The 27,751-nt window shown below is 35.3% G+C and overlaps 1 protein-coding gene across 19 annotated transcripts in view; it reads right to left on the bottom strand.

Annotated features, from left to right (window-relative positions):
- Positions 1–27,751, bottom strand: part of Pdp1 (PAR-domain protein 1) — a 53,748-nt gene that overhangs the window by 7,147 nt on the left and 18,850 nt on the right. Inside the window, exon 1 of one of the 19 annotated variants that reach the window (XM_068286491.1) lies at positions 10,758–12,652. The exons of 9 other annotated variants lie outside the window; for them this stretch is intronic. In XM_068286491.1, the coding sequence (XP_068142592.1) occupies positions 10,758–12,258 (1,501 nt within the window). In that variant the 5' untranslated portion in view covers positions 12,259–12,652. Of the gene's footprint in view, positions 1–3,737; positions 4,940–10,757; positions 12,653–27,751 lie in introns of those variants that run through there. 9 more of the 19 variants (XM_068286492.1, XM_068286497.1, XM_068286495.1 and 6 more) reach the window with 9 other exon arrangements.

Here is a 27,751-nt window from a genome sequence, read left to right as displayed (position 1 = left end):
ACTTCTACTAACAAATTATACTTATAGGTGTTAATCTAATTACAAATCTCAAAGCAAGTAAATGTAATTACCATAGAATCACAAATACTGCAAGTACTTCTTTTGTTTCGGTTTTTTTTAAATTACTTCTAGTGCATAAGTATTATTTTCAAGTTTCCCTAATTAATTACCATATAGTAATAAATCCCCTAAGAGCATTACTCTGCAATGAATCAATCCAACCAATAATAATAATTGGAATGTAATTACTTTTCTTAATCTTATTTACTGTTTTTAAGTACATAAATAAATAAAAAAGTACATAGGATTGATACATTGTAGAGTAATGCTTGAGTAATGATTTTGGGGGATTCATTTCTCCAAAGTCTACGTCTAAATAATAAGTAACAGTAATTGATAACAATTTGATTTAAAGTTCTGCATGATAAATAGTTTCTTGGCTTAATTAAACAATTTAAAAGTCTCTCTTGGCCCAATTAGAGATTCTTTATGGTAAATAAGTTAATTAGGAAATTGCAACAAATAACGAAACGGAAAGTTTTTCCCCATCTGTTGGCCAAATTTCTTTCTTGTCATGTCTCTGTCTCTCCCTCACTCATACTTCGTTGCTGTTTCTCACCGTCTACTAACCAATTCACCTGCCATAAATGTAATTTCCCTAACGGCAAATGCCGCTTTCTTTTGATTACGAAATTATATCTATATATATATATATATAGAAAATTATGCCAAAAACAAACTACCGCAAAAAGCTAAACTAACTAACTGAAAAAAAAAACTATTTTGCAATAGTTTAATTGGCCAAAACTCACACACCGCGGCGATGGCGACGGCGGAAAAACTGCAGCGAAAGTGAAAACTGTCAGAGCCACGCCTACTCTATATCTAGAGGCGACGACACAATTGCCATTAGAGGGGGGTTTATTTTTTACCCATTAGCCCAATTTTAGTTAGAGGCGCTAAAGGAGACATAGAGCGAGAGGGAGGTCGGGAGAGTGAGAGAGAGATGGAGAGATCATTGGTATGTATGTTGAGTGAAATAAGGAAGCAAAATGTTAATCATATATATACAGCCTAACACAGCGCCTCAATTAAATTATCAAATTATAGCCAAAGACACGAAGAAAACAAAGAGTGAGACACCAAGACCCAAATACAAATTGGCCACAAAACACGAAAGGGGTAAAATGTGATGGCAGGAGGAGGATGGACGGGGTGGCAACAACAGGTACACAAACAAAACGTTAAAACGTAATCGAAACACTGAATTTCAATCAAACATTTTGGGCTTCTGGTCTTTCTCAAAGAAAACAAAAAAAAAAAAAAAAAACTGACGACGTGTGAAATAGTAACAATTAAAAATCGACTCTTGGCCACTACTTTCACTGTCAGTTAACAGTCCACAGAGAGTGTCGGGGCTCTTTTGCACCCAACGAACAAACTAAATGACTTTGTACGATGAGTCTCAAAGACAACAACAAACGACATCGACGCACGTTTTTACCACCGTTTTGTGCCGTGTTGCCTGTTAGCCAGTCAGTCAGTTGGTGCTTTGGCGATTGCGCAATATTGCAGCAAACACACACACACACACACACACACGTCCGTGTCCATTGCCTGGGCTAGAAAAGTGAGCAAAACGCAATCTGGGGGAAAAACGAGTCAAATAACGACCAAGACCACGACCAAGACGACCAAGCGAAGAGTCAGTCAAGTCGAGTAAAGCGTTCACTTTGATTGAAATAACTGTAATACGTTGCATTTTGGCAGGCCGCCTATCTGGGTAAGTGTGTGACGAACCTCTTCCACAGCAAATTGTTGCTTTTGTCATGCGCCAACAGTCAACACACACACACACACGACAGCAATTGACCATTTTTCAATTTCAATTTGAAACCAAATGGGCAACAACAAAATTGAAGATTAATTATTCTGGCCAAAAGCACGAAAGGAAGTCATATGAAATGTTTAGAATTATAGATAACAAACAATCCACACAAACACACACACGCACACACACACACTTCATCACATTTGAGCATCCAATTACAAAACTTTGTTATTGTTATAAAAGTTGAGACAATTTTTGTTTATCAATTACATAAGCAAAGTGAAATGAGATTCTTTCAAGCCAAAAAGAAATGTGGTCAAGATGCATCACCTTTCGATAAACCAAACTTTGATTTTTGCCCACTAAATGTCGTCTTTGTCTTTACATTTTGCATTTGAAATTTCTTTTATGCAAAAATTTTAAATCTTTGTCCCCCCAGATGAAGGGGGGAGGGGGAAAAAAAACTTTCGAAACAAAATGAAAAAATTGACATTTTTTTTTTTCTCTGTGTTTTGCCTTTATATTTGATGTATCAAAAAACATTATTTATTTCCCACTCAAAGTTAAGTCTTTTTGTTTTCAAGAAGAGCCAAACAAAAGTCAAATATCAAAAACTACAACAAACAGCAGCAATAATAATGGCCAAAAAAAAAAAATAAGAAATAAAATAAAAAAGGGGAAAAGAAAGAAGAAAAGACGAAAGAAAAAAAAATTTTTTTGGTTTTTTTTTTTTTTGGTAGAAAGAAATGAATTTTTAAAAACTGCCGAAAAAGTGAAAGTTAATTTTTGATGTTGCTAAGCCGGCAGAGCAGCTGCCGTCGATGACGTCGACGACGACGACGACGACTCGACAAGCTCTCCAAAGCTCTCCAATGAAAGTAAAAACGCATTTTTCGGCAAAAAAAAAAAAAAAGAGTTAAATAAATTGTTGATATTTGTTGTTGGGTCAGTTGCAAATGCAAAAGGTGAAGGTGGACAGAGCTAGCAAGAGATAAAGGGAGAGCGAGAGAGAGAGACAGAACACACAGGGCAAGAGGGTAAAGAAGAAGCATTTAATGTACGCGAAAAAAAAAGTTGCCTTGCCCTTTTGTCTGGCTCTCTTTCTCTTTACATCTTTATCTTTATCTTTTTTGATAACAACAAAAGGCCAGTTGCCCGATAGTTGCCCCTGAGAGACCAGTTAAAAGGCCCACCGGGCCCAAAGTCAAGTCAACGTTGGTTGTTGTTGTTTTTTTGGTTAATAATAAAACAAAAGTTGGTATGAGTGTGTGTGTGTGTGTGTAGAAAGAAACGAAAGTTGTCGCAAGTTTGGCCCTTGCCAAGTGAACTGAACTAAAGTCTCTTTTTTTTTTTTTTTTTTTTGGAGTCGGAGTCGGAGTCGGAGTTGGAGTTGAAGTTGAAAGCAAAAGTGATTGTGAAATGTCTGCAACAACAGAGTGCTACTCTACAGTCCAAAAGTCCGAAAGGTTTGAAAGTTGCAGACTCAAAATGGGGGAATTTTCTTTGGTTTGTTTTAACCTACCCCACGCGGAAATGTCTGCCAGTTTGTCTCTCTCACTATCTCTCCGCCTCGCTTGTCATAAAGCTGTCATCCTCAATTAAATAGAGGGTGAATGTGCACCACCCACCCCACCAACACAAATCGATCTAAGCTGACTTTGACACTACATCAGGGTCAGTGTGTGTAGGTGTGTAGATAATTAGTCGAGCATACAATCAATTTGCAAATTGTAACCAAGGTGAAAACCCTAAAACCAAACCAAATACCCTAGCAACAAGGAAGAGTGTTGCCAGGCAATGTTGAGAAGAGAAGAGCTTCCTTAACCTGATTGAGAAACGTTTTTACTGTACATAGATTGATTGATTGATTGGTTGATAGATTGATAGTAGTTGGTTGTAGTCATACCATTCAGATAGTTAGCATGTTGCTTCCATAATTGTTGCACTTGGAATTGTGTCCAACGATTGTTCTCATCGCCTGTGGCTGTTGCAACGCCTCCACTTGCATTTGTTGTATTTGTATTATTGCTATTGTTGTTATTATTATTATTATTGTTATTATTACTATTATTGTTATTATTATTATTATTATTATTGTTGTTGTTGTTGGTGCTACTATTGTTGTTGTTGCTGTTGCTGCTGCCATTAAGTACGCCTACCAAACTGTTGACCAAACTATTCTCATGCGCTTGTTGCTGTTGTGCCACTGTTGAGGCTGTATTAACAGTGGGCGTGGCAGCTGCTGTTGCCACTAGATTTGCATTTGGTGTTGCTGGATTGTTGTTGTTGTTATTGGAGTTACTGCTGCTGCTGCTGCTGTTGTTGTTATTATTACTCGAATTGCTGCTGCCGCTACTGCTGGAGTTGTGATTATTAATGATGATATTGAGATTGTTGTGATTGAGTATGGTATTGCTGGCGTTATTGCTTAGTGAACCGTTATTGGCTGCCACAGCGGCAACAGCGGCCACAGCATTGACATTGACATGGGCCAAATGTTGCAAATGATGTTGCAATAATTGTGTGGGCGGCGGCAATGTGCCAGCAACATTGCCAAGCAATTGTTGTTGCTGCTGCTGTTGTTGTAACTGCTGTTGATGTTGCTGCTGCTGCTGTTGTTGTTGCTGCTGCTGCTGTTGGTGCTGTTGCAAACGTAACAAATTGTTGGCATTGCAATTGTTATTGCTATTATTATTATTATTATTGTTATTGCCCAATAAATGTGGCAAATTATTAACCACTTGCAGAGGTAAACTACTCAAGGGCGGCAATGTTGCTGCCGTCGTTTGCGACATGTTGCTCAGCAGTTGCTGCTGCTGTTGATGTTGTTGCTGCTGCTGCTGATGTTGCTGTTGCACATTTTGCATCAATTGCAATTGATTTTGCTGCTGATGTAAGCCATGTTGTTGCTGCTGTTGTTGTTGATGCTGCAACGCCAATGCTGGCGGCGGCATTTGATAGTCCATTCTCATAGTCAGAGATCAAATTGTTCTTTTTTTTTCCGAAAAAAAAAAAAAAAAAAAACAGGAACGACAAGAGATCCTTGACTTCTTCTTCACTTGAAATAGGTTTCCTTTGTTTGTGTTTTTTGGTTTTCGGTTTTATTGTTCTTTGTCAAAAATCCAACATTTTGAATTGTTTTTCTGATCTGTTTCTATCAACTTAATTAATAAACGCAAAAAGCTTTTTTTCAACGCTTAACAACTACAACTATAACAAACGGCAACAATTAGAATGAGAACATTAGCTCTAAGAAGAGAATAGCAGAGACAGAGAGAAAGACAGAAAGACAGAGAGAGAGAGAGAGAGAGAGAGAAGGGACAGGCAATAACAATTTGCTAATTTCCAATACTTTAACCAATTTCAAAGGCATCATAAATATTCGTAGATATTTGTTTCTTTAGTCATAAATTGAAAGGATCAAACAACTTTGATCTGTCAAATAGCCATTCGCAATTACTGTAGCATACTTTTGGGGGTAATTTGCAACTTGAATTTCATTGAGCTAAAGCTAAAAAACAAAGTGTATTGGAACTTCGGTTTGGCCAAAACGTTTCTCACTTTCGAGATCTGTTTTCTTCTAATTTTTCTATCTCTTTTTTCCTTTTTTTTTTTTTGCACTCGCAATTCTTCTATTGTTTGTTTTGTTTGCTTTTTTCTATTATTACTTTTTCGTTTGCGTTGTCAACTATTTTGCTTCTACGGCTGTTGTTGTTGTTGTTATTTGGGGCTGGGTCTGGGTCTGGGTCTCGGACTGGGACTGGGTCTCTCTTTCTGGTTGATTGTTAAAGGGGTTTGCCCTGTTCTCGCATAGCTTTTGTTCTTCTTCTTGTTGTAGTTGTTGTATGAGAAAAGTTTGACCTTGAATTAGCTTAAAAAGCAACAACAACAAGTAAAACAAACTGTGTGTTTGCAATTTGAGAAGTGTTTTTGTTGTTGTTGTTGTAGTTATTGTTGTAGCGGCAGTAAACTAAACCGTTTATGAGGCGACAAATTTTCGTTCTGTTGTTACTTTTTTGTTTTTTAGTTTTTTAGTTTTCCTTTTTTATTGTTTCAAAATCATTTCTAATAAATCACTTTGAAAGGTCTCTAAAAAAACAGTGAGAGAGATTTTTTTTCGTTTTTTTTTTTTTTTTTTAGTTAGAATTTTGGACAACAATTTGCCTTCTCTTGAAATCAAATTTCGTTTGCTTCTTGCAATTGTTACACCAATTTTTTTTCTCCTTTTTTCTTTTTTGGTGTTTTGCCATTAATATATATACCTATATGTATATATATTTGTTTAGTCCATAATTTTGATATTTATGTGGACAAACTTTTTATGTATTTCGTTCATTTCATTAATAGGAATAATTTAATTATCTCTCTCTCTCTCTGTCTCTCTAATTCTCTCTGCTCTTTGCTTTACGATTTAGATATATATATATCTTGATACAAATTGTGATCTTGATATATAGATAGATTCATATATGTATATATATATAAATTCTTTTCAAACTATTTGTGCCTTTTTGTTAATTTTCACATTTCATTTGACAATTTTTTGTTTGATTTCTTGAGATCTTGAGATCACGCAAACACACACACACACACATACACACACATACATATATATATATATATATACACACTTTATAGACACTGCACTAGAATTTGGATGATGTTGAAGCAGAAGAAGAAGACGACGAGGAAGTTGTAGAAGGACCGGGGCTACTCCTTTTGCCCGTGTGAAAATCCGTTTGGAAAACTCAACATTAAACATTAAACACCCAAAAAAAACACCGAAAAAAAATACGAAATACGTTGAGTGGGGGGTCGGTCAGGGGAGCACAGCACACACCAAAAAAAGGAATGTTGAAAAGGAGGAAAAGGTGACGTTGGTTGTTGCTTGTTGTTGGGGTGGAAGGAGAAGCGAAAGTTCACGAGTTCGCACGTCGTCCGAATGAGAATTGAAATATTCGAAAGCGCCCAAGAGACACGCGCCTTAAAACAATTTTATTTCAGTTTTATTTAGTTTATTCAGTTTTTATGTATATATATATATATACACACGATGTATATACATATATATATATATTTATTTATTTTTTATTCCACTCTATGTGTGTGGGAGCCGTAGACCGAACCGGTGCCGCCGGACTGCGAACGTTGAGTGAACGCGCGCGCTTCATGTTCATGCAACCCAAAAACAAAAAAAAACTACAAAATACAAAAACAGAAAAAAAGCGAAGAAAAAAGCAGAGAAATAAAAACAACAACAACAAATCTAGTAACTTGTGAACGAACCAGCGACTGCGCAGCCAGCGGCAAAAGCCAAAGCCAAAGCCCAAGCCAAACTTGAAACTGAAAGCATAAAAAGCCTCTCTCTTTCCCTCTACCCCTCTCACCCTGCGTGTGTCTCTCTCTCTTTTTCTCTCTTTCTTTCTCTGTCACTCAGGGGGCTCACTATGTCTCTTGCTTTCTTGTGCTTACTCTCTAGATTTTTGATACCCTATGGCGCACTCCGATAAACCTTAGAAGGGTATATATGTATATATATATATCATGACTTTGATCGTTTAGAAATCGAAGCTAACGTCCAACAACATTTATTTAGCTTATGAGCCTTAAATTTCAATTCAAACTCATATTTCTGTCATTTTGTTTGATTATTTTTTTTGGTCTTTTCATAAAGAAACTTTGGTTTAGTTTTCAGATTTTACTTCAACAGTTTACAGAGAAGTAAATTACAATTATTAGTCAACGATTAAGTGATACATAGAGATGGTAAATACTAATTAAATAAATAAAGGAATTAATCGCCTAATTAAGTTGGGAAAATATACTTGACTATTCTATTAAGGATACAAATTAGGAATAAAGTCAACAATATCTAAATACATATCTTCTATCATATCATTCTCTTCTTCTAACTAACTTAATTAAGCTATTGACTTTAGTTATTCTAAACTAAGACTTGCTATTAAAAGAGAGAACTTTCTTTCTATAGTATTTGACCTAAACTTTCTCTCTAAGATCAGTAATTAACATTACAAAGAATTGTATTTTCGTTTTCGATACCGCATAGTAATGAAATGCAAAGTAATTGCTCATTTTGTCAGCCTCCTAAAAACTGATCAAATTTGGCAACCCTTGAAGCTAACATAAGTTCAAAATATTTTAAACTTGACTTTGAATAGAAAAATTATAACTATATCACTTGAAGTTTTAAACATTAAATTGAAAAACTATTGAAAACGTCTGAATAATCACAATAAGATATTCTACTAATGCTTCAATTAGACAAGATCGAGATCTAGATTAATAATTATCTAAAATTATAAACTTGAAACGCATTTAAATTGTAAAATCTGATATTTGTGTATCTAATCCTACCTCCTTTTCAACTATGTATTATTGGTGATGTTTTTTCAAGTTACTAGTGGGTAACTTAATAGTCGTATTAATTTTTAAATTTTAGGTAGAAAATTTTACTTTTTTTTTTTTGTGTTTTTGGACTTTCTTTCGCTGTCGCTACGCTTCGTGTGAGCTGAGCTGAGACGCGACGAGACGGGACGAGACTAGGCTGAAGCTGAAGCTGAGGCTGAGGCTTAGATGCGGAAGCAAAAGCCAAAACCGCAGCCATACGGTTTTCCTCTGTTGACGTCAACCGAGCGCGCAGCTGCAGCAGCACGAATTGAGTGAGAGCTTTTTTGTTGTTGCTGTTGCTTTTGAGTGATAAATGGGCAAAATGCAAAGCTTACCGACATTTACAGATACAAATAAACGCACACACACAGTGAGTAAGAGATGCAGATGCAATCCACCACTTTGTCACATTCGTGGCGGGGTTGTGTGTGTGTGTGTGTGAAACAACTGAGCGGTAGGTGGAGGAGTCGACCCATACAAAATGATGATGATCAGAGAGATGCTTACCTGAAAATAGAGGAACAAACAAAAAAAAAAAACAACAATAAATAAATAAATATATAGAAATTGTTGAAAATTGCATTGGCAATTACCACCCACAGGTTGTTTTTTTTTTATTGTTTTAGTTTTCAATTTTGATCATCCTCCCCCACAACATTCATCCAAACACACACACATACAGAGAGGCATATACACCTATACACCTTTTTGAAATTATAACACCAAACAAATTGCCTTTAAAAGGTCACCGCATGATGGAAAAATTTCATCTCAACCCCCACAAACATATAAATTCAACTTTTCCCCATATTTAATCAGCCTAATTTGTGCAACAAAAACTAAAAAAAAAGTAGGCAAAAGCAGGTGCTGGTAGGTGTGGATAGAAGCAGATACAAATACATCATCATCATCATCTATGCACATATGTATGTAGAGAAAATCTAATCAAGGCAAATGCATTACGCGAGGTCAGGTCGCGGTTGTAATTCTTGGTCTATTCAAAAGGACATAAACTAGATCAAAAAGGTTTTCAAACATTCAATTTTCAAAATTGGCCCAACTTTTGCTTTTGTTGTTTGCTTTTTTGCCATTTACATGTAGTTTTGTTTCTCATTCATTTTCGATGGCTTTTCGCTTTTCGTGTTTTCTTTTCCCCATTGCCACACAAAACCAAATATCAAATGGAGAGAGGCCTAGGAAGTGCAAAAATAATTTTCAATTTATTCAATAACGAAAGTAAAAGGAAACAATTTGGAATCTTTTCGAGAATGTTACTCATACGACATGGTATCTTCTTTTCTATAAATGGGTTTTCTTCTATTTTTTTTCAATCATGTACCACAAGACGTATGAGTAATAATGTAATTTTCATATAGCTTCAGCTTATTCCTTTATGAATGCTTGAAAATTGCAAATTTCACACAATATCAAATAATTTTCTAGAACAAATTGTTGTTGAAATCAGCCCCCCCCCACCACCAAACCCCTACTAAAAACATTTATGCCATATGATTAATAATTAAAAATGCATTGACAAATTTCATTAAAAAGCGAAACAAAATGAAAAATAAATTGCAACGTAGTTGTTTTCCTTTGGCGTAGGTCGCAAAATGATTAAAGAAATGTCTAAGATTTTGAGTCGCTGTTGCTGCTTATCAAAAGTGAACTCAATTTAGAGAGACTTGAGTCGCAAAGTAATTAAATTCATCTTGCGGTAGGGGCCAGCCAGTAGCAGGCTCTATGTATATAGCAACAGTTAATGGCTATAGCCTGCAGAGATAGAGATAGAGAGATATTGTATATACATATATACAAATTCATACAATTTGAGCTAAGGCAGACGTCAGCACTCACGTGTGTGCGCAGCAAGCTTTATGTTTTTTTTTTCTTATATACATATATTTTGTTGTTGTTTGACTAAGCTTGAAATGCGCAAAGTTCTCTCTCTGTCTCTCTCTCTCTTTCTTTCCCTTTTCAAATTCTTCCCTTGGCTGTTTCTCTTTATCACCTTCTTTCTTTCTTTCTGTCTCTCCCTCTGTCTCCTTCTTTAATGACTTGTCTCTCTCCTTCTCTCTCTCTCTCTCTCTCTCTCTCTTGACTGACTGTCATCGCTAAGTACTGACGTTTGAATGATATCAGCTAAAGTGAAATAAGCAAATACAATAAAGACAAGGAAAGGCGTCAGTCGACTGACTGACTAGCCAGCCAACCAGCCAGCCAGTTCAGTCAATTATCAAAAACTATTCGACTTCGATCCATATGGAATCAGCATAAAGTAAATATGTTTTACATTTTTTTAATTTGAAATATTGTTTTGATTTAACACAAGGATTCAAGTTCATTTGATCAGTTTTTCCATTTTACTGAACTTGAAAGAAGTTTCGAAAAGATATTTCTATAGATAGTTCTATAGCCAAGTCGTTTCAACAATTAATAATGTTTTATGTATTTTTGAGTTCTCAATTTAGCACCACAGATGATTGAGTGGGTTTGTTTTTATTGTGTGTTGTGATCTCACCTGAGCTAGATGGCTGAAATCTTGCTTTGAGGGTATTCAAATGATTCTGATGCTCATTGGCAATGACAGCTGCCACAGCATTTGCCACATGTTGCACACTGCTGACATTGTTCTGGTTTGCATTATTGTTACTGTTGTTGTTATTAGTTTCCCCATTGTTGTTGTTGTTAGTGTTGTTGGTATTGCCTACTGTTGCTGCTGTTGCCGTTGATGTGCTGCCATTGTTGGTATTGTTGTTGTTGTTGTTGTTGCTGGTGGTGTTATTACTGCTGCTGTTGTTGTTGTTGTTGTTGTTGTTAGGGTTGTTGTTGCTGCTAGTGTTATTTGCATTGGCATTGGCTGCAACTGCTGCCGCTGCCGCATTGGCTGCCACAGCTGCTGCTGCTGCCGCCGCTGCTGCCGCTCCCTGATGGCTATCCATGAAATTGGCCCTCTGATAATGTGAATTATCCTGATAGATGCGCTGATAGGTTAAAGTTGGCAATGTCCACGAATTGTTCGTTTTATAATGAAAATTTCCAGTGCCAAATATGGAATGGGTGTTGGTGTTGTTGTTGCCTCCAACGCCAATGGCGCCGCCGCCACCGCCTGAAACGGAAGCTGCAGCGGCCACAGCGGCTGATGAGAGTGTATGGGCTAGTTGGACAGCGTGATGTTGTTGCTGTTGCTGTTGTTGTTGTTGTTGTTGTTGATGCTGAAGATGTTGCTGATGTTGTTGATGAAGTTGTTGTTGTTGTTGAAGTTGTTGTGTATGCGAATGATGCGTATTATGTAGAGGATGTGGCGGACCATGTGAATGAATATGTTGTTGCTGTGAGTGATGTGTGTGTTGGTGTTGTTGTTGCTGTTGTTGTTGCTGCTGCTGCAATACTGCAGCCACATGTTGCTGGTGGGCCTGATGTTGCAGATGTTGCTGCTGTTGTTGCTGTTGTAAGTGTTGCTGCTGGACAAGTTGTTGTTGGGCATGTTGTTGCTGCTGTTGCTGCTGCTGTTGTTGCTGCTGCTGCTGCTGCTGCTGCTGTTGTTGTTGTTGCAGTGCCCATGCATTAACAGCTGTATTAGAAGATCCACCACCACTTCCAGAACTTCCAGATGATCCATTTGCTGATCCATTTCCACCTCCTCCGCCTCCCCCAGAACTACTTTTACCCGAATCATTGCTGCTTACACTATTACGATGGTTATCCAAATTAGTTGAGGATCCCGTCATGCTGCCAACATCATTGCCACTATCACTATTCCCGCTACTATTACCACCTCCAATTGATCCTCCTGAACCTGAACCTGATCCTCCTCCTGCTCCTGCTGAGGCTCCTGATCCTCTTCCACTTGCTACTGCTGCCGCTGCTGCTGCTGTTGCTGCTGATCCACCAGCATTTGCCACAGCTGCTGCTGCTGCCACTTGTGAGTTCAATTGTTGAAAATACTGCGACAATGTGGCATTTGCCGACACTTGTTCCTGATTGAAGAAACTGGCACAGGAATTGGCATCTGAAGACATAGTCACTGGATTTTATCTCTCACTGGGATTCACTACAGTCACTGGATGCGTCTTGTTCTCACTGGTCACTGGTTGAAGTCACTGCTATGTAACACTGCTTTTTAGGTGGCCAATTCCTTGTGATTGACGTGATTGTATTTGCTTTTTAGCAATATAAATTTTTTTATATTACCAAAAGTTGTGAGCATTTTCAATACTCTTTGAAGTTTTTTTTTTCCTACTGTTTTTCTCTTTTCCCTTTTAGTAATTTATTCTTTTTTGAATTACAAATAATCTCAAACCACCACAGACATCTGTAAAAACATTGAGGCTTTCAATTAAATGAAAACCGAAGATTAGTTTTTTTGTTTTTTATTTCCTAGCCAATTTCTTTGTAGTGACAAAAATGACTAAGATGAACAGATATGAAAATAATGACAAGAAAAAATATTTATCGAATAAGAAAAGGCATTCTATATACATATATTTTAACAACCTTTGCTTTGAATTTCAAATTTTTCAACTTATTTTTGTGAAATTTTAATTGGATCTCTTCCCACAAAGAGTTCAAAACTTGGCAAACCAAAAATCATTGAAATCGAAATCGATCTTTATGCAATACCTTTTCCTATTCGCATGAAAATGAATGTATTTTCTTTGGTTTTTATGTGTTTTTTCCGATTCTTTGGTTTCTGTTAATTTTGCTAGGCTTTTAATTTTCGATTTGAAATAAAAAGAATTTTGTTTTCTCTTTTTTTTTTTTTTTTTGGTTTTGAATGATAATTAAACTGTTTAAAATATGGAATCCATAACTTTGCAGATGCTGGAAAACTTTCTTCTAGATTTTTTTTTTTTTTTTTTTAGCTTTTTTCCCCTTTTTTTTTGGGGGTTGGGGGCGGGGTTCAAATATATTTATATTGATAGATAGAAAATTTTTTGTATTGGTTCAGAGATTTGGTTTGATTTTTAGCCACACAAAAATTTTTGTACAACAAAAAAAAAAAAACACACACACACACAAGAAAAAAACAATTTGTTGTAGTTTTTGCACACACTTGGAAAAAAAAAAAGAAAGAAAAAAGAATTGCGAATTGTTTATAGGAAATGCAATTTTCTGATTTCTCAATCAATTGAATTGTTTGTTTGTTGTTGTAGTTGTTGTTGTTGTTGTTGTCGTTTTCGTTGTTGTTATTATTATTATTATTGTTTAATTCACGGCGACATAAAATTGTCGACGATTTTGACATGAGAACGCGATGCAACCGAATGCCGGCCGAGGGCGACAAAATTTCAGAGTCAACCAGAAGTCCCCAGAGTAAAGTAAAACCCAATAGCATTTCCAAGCAGCGCTGCAACAGCGCTGCTTGGCAACCCTCTCTGCCTGCCTGCTACCCGCTGCTTTTGTCTACCTCACTCATTTCTCTCTCCATCTCTGTCTATTGTGCACCCTCTCTTCTGCTGTTGCTTCTGTTGGACTGGACTTGACTTACGTAAAGGGCGCAAGGGCTAACTATATATATATACATATATATAAATCGCCATATAAATAGTATATATATTTATTTACATATTTTTAAAAAATATATTTACCACCCTCCCCCCTTTCATGCAGGTTGAGAGTTCTTTTTGCATACACACACACACACACACACAAACACACTCAAGTAGATGTATTTTATAGTCAGTTGTTTTGCCGGCAGCGACGTCAACTGCAACGTCTACGTCAACGGCTCTGTCAACGTTTTGTAGCTAATGAAAATTGTCGTCGTTAGCTGGCCGCCACAAAGTCACGCGGATTTCAATATGACCCAAAGCCCACTGTCTAGCAAAGTTCTAAGCACGTGTTGAGAACACACATTCATATACACACACACACACACACACTCGCACACACACAATAAACATTCAAAGAAATACGAGAGAGAGAGAGAGAAAGAGAGGGTGAGAGAGTGCACGTTGTCGGTTTGTCGCTTGGCATTTGGCATACTTAGAGATATAGATACTCATGCATTTGAGATACAGATTCAGATAGCACTGTGTATGTGCGTGTGTGTGTGTGTTATAGTAAGCTCCCTATACAATATAAATAGTTTCCAGTTAGTTCGGAGAGCGTTTTCTACTATTTGCATTTTCTTTTGTGTGCGTGTGTGTGTGTGTGTGCAAATTTCGCATTTGACCAGTTAATGTTCTTTTGTGCCTAGTCTGTTTTGTTCTCTTCTGCTTCATACAGTTGCCCCTAGTTACAATTGTAATTGCGTTCCTAATAGTAGCTGATTAACATCTATGGGATATTGATGACAAGTGCGTAGACAATTGATAATCATGATGCTGGAGGTTGATGTTGTTGTTGTTGTTGTTATTGTTCTTGGTTGATGCGTGTTAAACACGTGACGTATGCGTAATGTTGCCAAAGGTTTGAACATGTGCAGCTGCAACCACAGCAAATAGCAGCAGCAACAAACCCAAAAGCTGCTGCGTCATTGTAAATCAATATAGTATCTTTATATTCAAAGTGGTGTGCGGGGGTGGTGGTGGTGTTGGGGGTTCGGGATCATTTAGGTAGAACAACATCAGGTAAGGTAAGGGAGACGCTTTATATACATATACAGATGTACTCACTTACTTTTTGATGAATCAACTTTGAATGTAAAAACTTGCTTTAGTTTTCCAATAAATTTCTATACTTATAAATAAGTGTTAATTATATATTCATATCATTCATATATTGGCATTCATTGCCCCTGATATTCAAATACAATAATAGATTGCTGACTGAAAGATTTATTCACAAATTTGAACTTTTAGTTTAGGTTTATGTTAAACTCCTGAGTTTTTTGTTTAATTGGTCTTCAATCATAGGCGGATCTAGGGCTATAAAATGGGGCAAATTCGCTCCTTAAAGTATGCAATAAGCGGCGCGTACGTATTTTAAAACATTCAAAGTCTTTTTGGACAATCTTCGAAGGAAACACTTCTGTCTTCGTTGATAGACACTTTTGAGATTGCAAGGCATACGAAAAGTTATAAATGTATTTAGAATATTGAATATTATATTGCATATTGCATACTTTAAGGGGCAAATTTCCCCCATTTTACAGCCCGAGATCCGCCTATGTCTTCTATACCTTATATTGCCTAAATCTCTTTCTATCATTGAACAAAAAACAGACGTATGTAGTTTTATTATTACAAATTTCTTAATTATAAATTTTGTTTTTTATGACCTTAATTCTTATTCTATGAGAAGAATAATTTCTATTATCGATTCTCTCAAGAAAATTTACAAGTTCTTTGAATGAATTTTTAAAAAGGTTTATCACTTTATTTCAATATTTTTTTCATTTATTTTGGGTAATTAAAAAAAATCATCAAAAACCAAGATCCGAGACTAACTTCGACTGCGCCGTAAAGAAGTTATTCATAAAAGTAACGGCTTTCAATCGATTCGAGAAAAGTCACTCTTTCTATGGGAGCTACATTCATACATATATGTTGATATAGTAGTCCGATTCGGCCAAATCCGAGATATACCAGTCGAATTAGTATTAACAATCGGTTGAGAGTGCCATAGAGAGAGGAAGGGAGAACTTGAAAACTTGTCTACCAAAAAAATTTGTTGTTAATTTATTTAAATAAAATCAAATGACTAAATCACTTGATTATAATGTTAATCAATGACAATACAACACAGTTACTGTGTCTTAAAAATAGATTTGTAACCTCTGTGGTAAATACTATATGTTGTTGTGTGTATCAGGCTATATTTACATGTCAGAATCAATCAATCGTTATATAAATTTAATATGTGACAAATTGAGTATACGCCCCGATAAACGACTCTAATAGCCGAGTAAATCAACAAGTTGGGCCGAATGTTGGCCGAAGTTGTCAGACTATTTGGCCATTGGGTACATCAAAAAGGATATGCAATAACGGTTTGCTATTGGCCAAAGGCTGGAACCAATCACAGCAACAGGCTACCTCTGCTCTTGACGCTGGCGTAGCAGCTGGCCAAGGCAGCGGGACGCTGGCAGCGCAGTTGTTAGCAACGCGACGTTGTCAGGTTTTGTGTTTGTTTTGCTGTCAGTTGTTGTATTTTTTGTTATCACGTTTAGCTACCACGTGCGCCGGTCTCCCCCCCAATACACTCACACACACATGGACTGGCGCTTGACTGCATGAATGAGCCAAGAACTACAGGAGAAGGCAGAGAGACAGATAGAGAGAGAGACATACACACACACACACCTATTGAGTGAGTGAGTGCGGCAATAAGAGAACAGAGAACACAAAACAAACCCCAAAAGGAACTTTTGTGGACGAGGAGAGTGAGGGCTGCTGTGTATCGTTTAAAAATAGCAAATTAAAGCAACACACACACACACACACACACACTCATTCGCATGCATATGCAACTACTAAGAAATAGAAAATAAAATCACAATAAATTGTGCAGAAAAATATCGGAAGCACGCAAAGAAATAACGAAATGGAATGTTGTTCTTCTAAACACTTAATATCTTGACTATCTCTGTCTAATTGGTTATCTCTGGGTTCCCCCTCTCCCACTCACTCTCTTTCTCTCTCTCTCACACGTAATGTGTGTGTGCGTGTTTTCTTCTCAATCTTTTTGATCAGTAAACAAAATAATTGTTACAATTGTTACTATAAATTTGCATCTTTTGTTTGTCGTTTGTTTTTTTTTGCGTTTTGAACTTAAGTATTTTGAATACACTTTCGAAAAGCATTTGAAGCAAAGACGAGAACATTGATTTTCTTGTTCACTTTGTGGCAAATAGAAATGATTTTCGGCCAAGTTTATCAGTTTTTTAGTTCTTGTTAACTTAAATGAAACCTAAACTTTGTTTTAATAATTGGCAAAGGGTATTTAATGGTCGTTGAACTAAACCAAAAACAAAAACCCTTAAACTATTGGCTTTTTTTGCTGTTGTTGTTGTTGTTGATTTCCCATTCTAGTTTGGGGTCTGGGGTCTGGGCCTCTGTATATATAGACATATATGTACATACATATATCGATATCGGTGTATTTATTTGCGGCGACGTTGTTGAGAAGTCATTATACACGTGTTTGGTGCAGCAGCTCGTAAATTAACATTTTGCTAAATAATTATTTAGAAATGGTAAAAAAATGGGGAGAAAAAAAACACCGCCACACAAAAACTACATCAACACCAACAATCGCCGAGTAAAAGTCAAAATATTAAACGTTTTTACGACACCTCTAGTTATTATTATTATTATTATTATTATTATAGTTCAACAGCAAAAACAAAACAAAATGGGCAAACCAGTTGACCTAGATAAAGTTCTACAAGTGAAAATGCACTTAACTAAACCAGCTATATAGGGATAGGCAATTCTACTTGTTGTTGTTGTATATATATACTTTTTTTTTTTTTTTATAATTGATGGTTTACTTAGTGTTTTTTCTCTTCTTACTTGTCGGTATAAGTCACATTTAGTCATATTTCCAATTTTAAGACTCAGAAGTAAAGCTCATAAATTTATTAGTTAAGTGTATGGAAAATTTTTAGAAAATTAATATAAAATAGAAACTCAACTAGTATAAGTTTAGTTTTCTTTGCAAATATTAATTAAATAATAAATCATTTGAAAGATATTTCCATAGAAAAAGAACTTTAAATAATGCAACAAAAACCAACTCTATTATTACTTGAAAAAAAGTTCCATAAAAACTGAAAATCGTAAAACATAACTAAGTACAAAGCATTTTTATGATCGCATGTAATGAAATAATAATATTGAGAAGGAGGCGTAAACCGAAACCTCTTTGTTGCAACTGGAATCTGATAAAATGTATACACTGAAAACTATTTATTAAGTAATTAGTTAGTTAAAGTATCAGGTATTAAAAATATTATTTCATTATTTTTATGTTGCAATCTATCTATTATCAAATAATCTTACTAATTTATTCGACAAATTTAAATAGTCATTTCAGGTGACAAGAAGTTTTTGTTTATATTTGCCATTTGCATATTTTGTAGCACTTGAAATTCTATGCATTGCCTCCTCCTTTACCTCTCCTCTGTCAGATTGAGAACTTACTCCAAGATATTGACACCAGAGACACCAAAATTCCTTCATCTTTAACACTCATACGCAGCGTGTACATGCATTTTATATGTGGAGAGTATCATAAATTATTGAGAGACAGAGAGAATGAAAAAGTAGCAGAGACATTCAAACATCATCATCATCATCATTTAATGCTAATCGTTCCCCATCTTTCTCGCCTGGCTCATAAACTTGCACGCGCTTAGCGAACAAAATAAAATAGCAGCAAAAAAAAAAAAAAAAAACAAAATTAACAAACAACAACAAAAGAAATACCGTAAAGAACAAGTCTGCTATATATAAACATATAGCATACCAGTACAAATCAATTTCTGATGCGGCTTATCATACAGAAGGAAGCAGTTGGAGGGGGCGGTAAAAAAAAAAAAAAAAAAACAAAAAACACAACCAACACACATTGCTTTGACGACATTCAACCGGTTGCGGGACATAAACATAAAACAATAAAAATAAAAGTAGAGCCGCAAGAAACACACTCACACACTTGCATATATGCATATGTATAGATATACCAAAAAAAAAAAAAAAAAAAAAAAATTGTATTCTCTTACAACCAATAAAATGCTGTAGAAACTATTATGGTTTTTTTTTATACCTTTGTAAGTTTATGAGATGCTTTAGTAATGAACAATTTTACCATATACTATAAAAATTGTTTAAAAAAAAAAAGTGTAAATTATGGCCAATCAAAGATGTTTCCAAAGTGTCTAACAACTGCTTTCAAAATCTATATATGTATACCCTTTGCAAGGGAGTCTATGAATTGTAATGTAATTAAGGGTACAATTTCAAGTACAACTTCTTCGTTTATCAACCAAAAGCAATTTGAGAAGCCCTCGAATGAAAACGAACAAAAAGCACTGTGAGGTAGATGCCAGGTAAAGAAGAAGGGCTTGACAAGCTGTCTGGCGGCGGCACACCGCCAAAACATGTGACCAAGTAAAAGAAAACGAAGAACCAAAACAAAAAACAACAGCAACAACAACAACAAAAGGTTGGGAAAATTGCGGTAGACGGTAAAAAAAAAAAGAAAAAAACAAAATAACCAGAAATGACAAGTAAAGAAAATAATTATTTAAACTAAAACTCAAATTGAAATTGTTGTCGTAGGCAATTGCCATTAATTGCCAACGCTGCGTATGAGTGATATGACTACAATGTATGCTGTATATCAAGGATAGAAGGGGAGGTGAGGGAAAGAAGGATGGGTACACACATACAAAAGGAAGCACGTGTTACAAACGGCAGTCTATTTCAAATACCTAGACTCTGAATTGAGATGATGTCAGGCAAAGGTAGTGGGCAAACTGACAGGGTAAAGAGGCAGATCTCAGAGCGACGCCGTGCCAGACAATTTGCCTATGCCAATGTCTGAGAGAGGGAGAGACACTCAGAGAAAGAGCGAGACCGTGAGAGACTGTTTGAGCTTTTATGTACAAGCTTTCTTTGCTGCTGCCAACTATACACTTAGTTTCCATTTAAATCCACCAGATGGCGTATTACAAAACTAACAAAAGCTTTTGACTCGCTACATACAGTGGTTGAAAACCAATTTGAAACCAAATATTGACGTCAAATAGAAAAGTTAAATTTCCTTCAACGATGGACAATTTGAAAAATTCATCAAGTTTAAGTTTGTCGAATACTTTTCTTATGTTAAAGCTTCCTCAGGTTTAAATATATTCAAAATATAAACTGCACGAGTTTCACCTACAACTCAATGTAACCGCGCAACGTTGCCATAAAGTTTTATGACTATGGCAACACCAACCGCAGGTTGCCAAATTGCAAAATATTAATGTATATGCAAGACTGGCCAAAATGAAAACGACAAATTTTGAATAAAATATTTTTCCTAAGAACTTTTTGTTTGTGATTTCTTCCGCTGAGATAACATTGTTAAGTTTAGTTTACCCTCAATTTGTTATCAGACTATGGCAACGCCAGCAACAGGTTGCCATACCATAAAACAAGTCCAAATTGACGAATTCCACATGAAACACCTTTTTTAAGAATATTTTCTCACTTCCTTGCGATATCATTGTTCAGTTCAGTTTACCCTCAATTTGTTATCAAAACTTTTGTTCAAAAATTCAAATTAATTAAACGAAATTTGTCAAATTTTTGATGGATTAACCTGGGACCTAAACCTCTCAAACAAAAACAACAAATTTTAACATTTCCCTTGGCGCCTTATCAAACAATTAGATAAATGGGCATAACAACAATTTTCAATTAATTTAAATAACAAAAACTGAACCACACACACACACACACACACACACACACACTAATTAAAGGGACAAATAAGAAAGAGGGCGGCCAGGGGCAATGGGCGGTTGGGGACAAGATATAAAAATAAAAAACTATCTTCATTCACAGGCATTTTTCGAAATTAATTGTGCGTGCCTGCACAAACAATGATATATGTATATATACATATATTTAGGTATATATAATTTGATTCATTCACAAAAAAAAAAAAAAAAATAGACTGTGAGGAGAAGAACAATTGACAGGCTGCTACAAGTCAGCTTTGGCTGGCTTTTCGTTATGGACAATTTAGTTAGATCTTCATGAAACTGGTATGTACATGCTATACAAGAATATATAAGTATGTACATGTGTATATGATGGGCCTTTAGTAGCTCAAATTGACTTCAATTGAGATTTGTGAGTAGTTGAAGAAGAAGAAAGTGCTTAAATTTGTCGAGACTTTCTTGTCCCCAGACTTTGATCTTCAATCAAGTGAATCAATTGTTCCTAAATTGACATCTGCATATCCTTGTAATACAGATCTCCCCAAATGTTTCCCAGTCTTTTTATTCTAATCGAAAGAGTATAAAATATTCGCGTTAAGCAAAAACTTATCACGGCCTTCTGGTATGTCATCATTTTGGGATGTCTTTTGACACTTGTCTTTGACAGTCCTAAATGTGTGTGTGTGTGTGCGTGTGTGCGTAAACAACCATGTTGTTGAAACAGACGCGTGTTAGATTTCAATATATTTGAAATATTTTCAAAAATATAATCTATATATAAAATGTATACCAATGTGAAATACATAAAATACAACAAAAAGAAAAAAATGAAAAGGAAACCCCTTTTTAGAATGCCGCCTCCTTCTGCTTCTCCTCCTCCTCCTCCTGCTCCTCCGTCACTTTTGGTTATTTCCGTTCCGCTCTCAATAAGAGCAAAGTGAAATGATGTAACCTCGCAGCGTTTTCTAATTGTTATTTGGCTGACTGACTGACTGACTGAGTGACGACTGAATGAATTCACATGGAAAACTACTTCAAACTAGTAAATTTTTTGTTTATGTTCATCAAAGTTGTCGTCCAACCCTTACAGATCTGATATATACTCTGACTATCATCTATGTTTGTTTGTATGTATTGCTGACTGACTGACTGACTGACTATTTGACTGGCGTTAATTGAGCTGTTTATTGTCCGTTGTTTGTGACTGTTATTGTTATTGTTGTTGTTATTTCTCTAGCTGCTGCTGCAATTTGACTGAGTGTTAATTAAGTAAGCAGTACATAAAAAAAAAAAAAAAAAACCAAATTATATTTATGCATGTATGTATGTAGGTATATATAAAAGTTTAAACAATTTATGAATGTTGACGGCGGTGAAAAATGAAACTTCAAAGTGATTAGAGAAACATTAGCGAAAAAGCTGTTTTCTTTTTTTTTTTTTTTTTTTATTTTGCCTATTTAGAATTAATTTTCATAGTTTTTTTTTTAGGATCAATCCCTCCATAAGTCTCCTCTGCAAACCTTCAATTTGCATGACAATTAACCCAAATAAATAATTTCTAATTGCCCATATTTTTGTGGTTTGTTACTCACCCATTTATTGTATAAAACATAAATTTCAACTCACCTGTAAAGAGAGAGAGAGAGAGAGAAACGGAAATAATCAGAAAAATGTTAATTAACATAATTTGATGCAATTCAAATTGTAAAAATACAATTTAAAAACACCCAGCAAACATGTTGGGGTAATTAAATTTACAAAATTTAATAATAAATTATGAAATTCATAGAGCAGCGTAGGAGACAGAGAGCCAGAGAGAGAGAGAGAGAGAGAGACAGTGAGAAAATGTCATTTGTCTGCAGCTTGTCTTGTAATTTGACTAACAAACCAAAGAGGAAAACCCAAAAAGAAAAACTTTAACAAACGTTTTGAATACCCTGCAATAGTAATTAACAAAACAAAATACTTAAAACTTAAAACTCTAAGTGTTTAAGCTTTTAAGTTTAAGTATCAATTCAAATCATAGGGTAGGGTATCTTAAAGTCGTTGGCACTTTGTCTTCGTTCGGCTAGGTGGTCTCCCCAATGGAAATGACGAGTTGAGGATGATGCTCATGATGACGACGACGATGATGATGATGATGATGATGATGATGGCTTGTGGTTGAAGGAAAATTGAAATGAAAATTCATTAAGGAAAACATAAAAATCAGCATGTCGTGCAGCAGCAGCAGTCAGGAGACAAGGTGAGACGCGAAAATACAAGCATTTCGATGCTGATTCTGTGGCTGGGCGGGTTAAAGAGGGGCTGGTGGGGTGGCCACCAAATGGTTGACGGGACACGCACGGGCCCAAACGGGATAGACGACTGACAATCAATTTAAAAATGCTGAGCATTTGCCAAATTTCAACTATTTTCACAAAACGACAAATACGAAAATGTATTTTCATTTTCATCAAAGTGAGCGAGAATAATCTTTCATTTTTGCGATTTTTCTATTTTCATTTTTACATTCGCACAATGTTGGTCCCGCATCCGTATTGCACCCCCCCCACCCCCTTCCCTTCCTTTGTCTCAATCACGTTTTTGCCAAAAGTAATTAACGCTTCTGCTGTAATAATTGAGAAACAATTTGCCACCCCCCTCCTTCTTCACCCCTCTCACATAGCACCTCCCCATCCACCCATCAGTTTTCTTTTTTTTTTTTTGGTCTTTATTGATTTAGCTGTGCAAGGAATATATATTATATATCATATACATATATGTCGACTTTTTATTGGCTCATTAAGTGAGCAAACAAAAGTTCAGTTCAGTTTTTGTCTAATAATTTTTCTTTATTTTTCACAGTTTTTAATTGTTGTTGTTGTTGTTATTATTGTATATTTGGTTTATGTGCACTTTGTGCCAACATTTTTCGAAATGCATTTAGATCAAAAGGCACTAAATGTGGCCGCAATACTACAAAAACTTTTTTTTTTTTTTTTTTCATTTTTGTTACCCGAAAAATCCACATCTATCAAAAAAAATATATGTATATATGAAAATCTCTCAGACATATGCGTCCCAGCCCAGAGACAGTGTGTGTGTGTGTGTGTGTGTGTGTGTCCGTGTATCTATGGATAAACATTGAGTCGAACTTTTGATGCCTTTTGCTAGATTACTTTTCTCCCCCAAATTCATTTATTTAACATTTGTTGCCAATATTTAAGCATAGTAAAAGAATTTTTTTAAATTTTAAACTAAATATAATATGCAATATGCAAAATGTTAGGGTATTCAAGCAACAGCAATGTTTTTCTTTAGAATAATAATAAAAATTGTTTGCCAAATGTGTGTGTGTGTGTGTGGGTGTGTGTGGGTGTGTGTGGGTATGGGTGGGTGGGCGTCAGCCTTATCCACCTGGATCGACGAGTCGTGGGAGGCGGAGAGAGGATGATATGCACAAAAATGTATTAAACAATAAAAGAAAAACCATTTTCATGGGATATTAGTCAAATAGTCAAACAGACAATAAATAAACGCATTCACAATTGTTTATACATACATATATATAAATTTATTTGCCATCATGTGAGCAAATATTCAAGTAATAATTCATTAAAGAAAATATCCCTCATTGTGTGTGTGTGTTTGTATGTGTGTGTTAATTCTATTAATGGAACATTATTATAATTATGGGTTTTCATACCGCATAAGTAAAATTATCATCAATTATTCATGCTTCAATGACAAATTAGTAGTCAGAGGAAAGCCTTCTCATTAATTTAATATATAAAATTTTTATTAATTAAGTATTCAAAAGTTAACTAAACTCATTTTCAACCAACTATTGTTTTTTGTTTTTTAATAAACATTTATTAAGGTATTCGTAGACAAGCATTGCATTTGAATAAAATTAGAAAATTTGTCCATTTTATAGCTTAAAATTTTCAAAATCAAGTTCAAGGCAAACCAATTAACTCTAACTGTTTTGCTAAAAGTGACAAAACATAAATTTAGTTTTGATAAACTAGAACTACAATGATTGCAAAATGTTAAAATTTGACAGAAAATTGCTTTAGTTCTAGTCGTTGTTGTTTTACGAGCGAAACTTCACTTAATATTCTAGTCTATTGCTAAGTATAAGTTGTTCAACTAATTTGGAGACTTGATCTTTGAGCTTCGAGGCAGCAAATTTGAAAAAGAAGATTACACACTTAAAGATCTTTTGCTTTGTTGCTATACAATGAGTATAAAAGATAAACACTTTTCACTTGGAATGTTTATACAAATGGGAAAGGAGAATTTAAGGGTAATTTCCCCTCCTAAAACCATGACTTTGCCTCTGAAATTGATCAAATTTCACCCGATTGAGCTTCTCAACTTTAAATTTCCGATTTGTCTTAAGAAATTTAAAGCTATATACACAAATGATAGTGTCAAATTGGGTATGCCCTCTTTCATACCAATTTGAAACTTTGCTTATGTTTTTTTCGCTTTATTTAGTTGTAATTCCCAACTAGTTTTGGCGTTCAATGGAAATCATAAGTCTAACAGTCGTCATATTGAGCTTTTTGTAAGAAGATTAAACTCTAGACGTATTAAATGCAAGTTTTGCTATTCCCTTTGTCAGTTTAAAGTGTGAAAAGTCGAAAGCTTTTTTTTTTTGCCCTCAAAGTGATATCATTTTTTTTTTTTGTTTTGTTATCTAAACTATATACATACGATGTCTGTGTGTGTGTGTGTGTGTGTGTGTGTGACAAATTTAACACTTTGTAACCGTAAAATGTAAATGTTTAACAATTATTATACTATGAGCATGACTTACAAATTTTTTGTCACGATGATCTAACATCTATGTATGTACATTGTGTATTTGCCTGCCTTACATATGTACATACATATATACGAGAGAAAGATTAAAGTGTCACGAGTGCCAGAGAATGGGGTAGGTTGCTTATAAAGACAGAGACAGAGAAGGCAAGAGAGAGAGAGAGAAGATGCCCTATTCGGGCCATCATTTCTCCTAACTAACATCTTCTTCACTCCCTACTGTTGCCCATTCCCTTGCCCACTCGGGCACATCATCTTCATACATCTACTTGATGCTACTCGTTGTCATCTTTTCATAGAGCTTAGTCAATTTGCGTTTATTAGATGCATAGGGGCGAACCTTCTCCACCTGAGAGAAGCGTCAAGCTAGCCACTTGAAGAGGCACAAAAGCGTGCTCAACTATTTCACATTCACATTTTTCTTTTTTTCTTTTCGTTTTTTATTTTTTTTCATCTTCTTGTTTGTATGTAGGTACATACATATCTCTTACTCATTTTGCCTCTGGTTCTTTGCTTTTTATTCAATTAACACTGTGTATGTACATATATGCTGCTGCTGAGAGGAGGAGAACAGGAGAGGAGGCGAGTGGCAAGGCAAAAGACAACACAGCAACAACATATTGCATTAATTTATGCCGCCAACAACAACAACAACAACAACAATTTTAGAGGCAACAGCTGCCAAAATTGACTTAATTTGTTGGGCAAACAAAACGTGAGGAAAAGAAGAAAAGTGTAGAAAAGGAGCAAATACAGCAAAGGATGAGAGAAGAGATGAAACAACAATTATTTGTACCTGAGTGTCTCATCATGCTAATCAAATATAAAAAGCAAATTGACATATATTTGCCATCATCTCACTCTTTCCTTCTCTCTTTTCCTCTGCTCTTATGTTAATTGCTTCAGCAAATGCAATGAAAGCGACAACTTTTACTTTTACCCACACAAAAAAAAAAACCAAAAGGATCTACTCTAATTGTAGGGTATATGAAAGGTCGTTGCCAAAAACTATTTCAATTTATTTTTATTGTTGCCTTGCATTTAACCCAGAGACAAAAAAATAAAAAGACACTAAAAATGTAAGAAGAAATTGTAAATTGTTGTTTTCCTATTTATTTTTTTTTTTTTTCTATTTGTTGTTTCTTTTTTGTTTTGTTGCATTTGATGAAAGCATTGAGCTGCAAAGTAATTTCAGGGTCCAAAAGGGAGATGAGGGCGGGGTTCTCAGGCATGTGAGATGAAGGGGGTGACACACACACACACACACTTAAAGGAAACTACAATGTTGAAAGAACCGAGTAGAGAATATGCAAAAAAGGAAAATGGCAAAAAAAAACGACGAAAAAGAAACGAAACAAAAAAAAAAAAAAAAAAAAACTACTGAATTGCAAATGAAAATGTTTTTCCTATCCAATCTCATTCACAATTTCTTGGCATCTAAGGGAGGTGGGTTGATTGGCAAGGAAAATTGGGAAAGAGATTTCAGAAGAGGGCTGCGAGGGGGTGGGGGAGGGGTGGCAAAGTGTCGGGGTGCGGTGCTTCATTAAAATTTGGTTTTCATTTCAATTAAGTTGCGGTTAGTGGCCATCGTGATGCCACAGTGGCAAAGTGTAAGGAAAAACGAGGCAATAAAAAATTAAAAAGTGCAAAAAACAAAAAAAAAAAAATCAACGGAACAATAAAAAAGAATTGCTTGCTTGCCCATTTTTCCCACCACTTACTCTCGCTGTCTCTCTCTCTCTCTCTATCTATCTCTCTTTCGTTCTCCTTTCTTCTACTTTTAATCCGACAATTTAAACGATTCAAGTGGGCGCAAAAATGGGCGATTTATACAATCGAATGACTACTGAGTAGTTAATTGATTGATCAATTCATTATATTCTTCTTTTAAATTATTGCATCTGAATTATCTTAATGAAAAGGTAATGAAATCTCTTGATCATTGCTCTTTAGCCTTAATTATATCAACGAAATTGCCTAAGTTAATTGTTTAATCATTATTTTTATAATGTTCTATATGAAATATACATATGTATGTACATATGTGTCTTTTAGCAGTTGTTTAGAGAAGACATTTCTATTGAGTATATATCTCAAATACTTAAGCAGTATTGAGTATATATGTCAAATACTTAAGCAGTATTTCTCAATTTCAAATATGATTTTCTTGGCAATCTACTTGAGCCAGTTTATTACATACATAGACATGTCTGTTGTCGTAGACAGTAAGCTGCTCCTTATGGCCATCAGCCACGTCGTCAATCCCAGTAAAAAGGCTCAAAAAGCCACACTAAAACCTTGGTTAAATGGATGCAGTGGAT

The sequence above is a fragment of the Drosophila tropicalis genome, unplaced genomic scaffold (assembly GCF_018151085.1).
Source record: "Drosophila tropicalis isolate 14030-0801.00 unplaced genomic scaffold, ASM1815108v1 contig_443, whole genome shotgun sequence".
Lineage (NCBI taxonomy): Eukaryota > Metazoa > Arthropoda > Insecta > Diptera > Drosophilidae > Drosophila > Drosophila tropicalis.
This window is presented reverse-complemented; position numbering and strand designations above follow the sequence as displayed.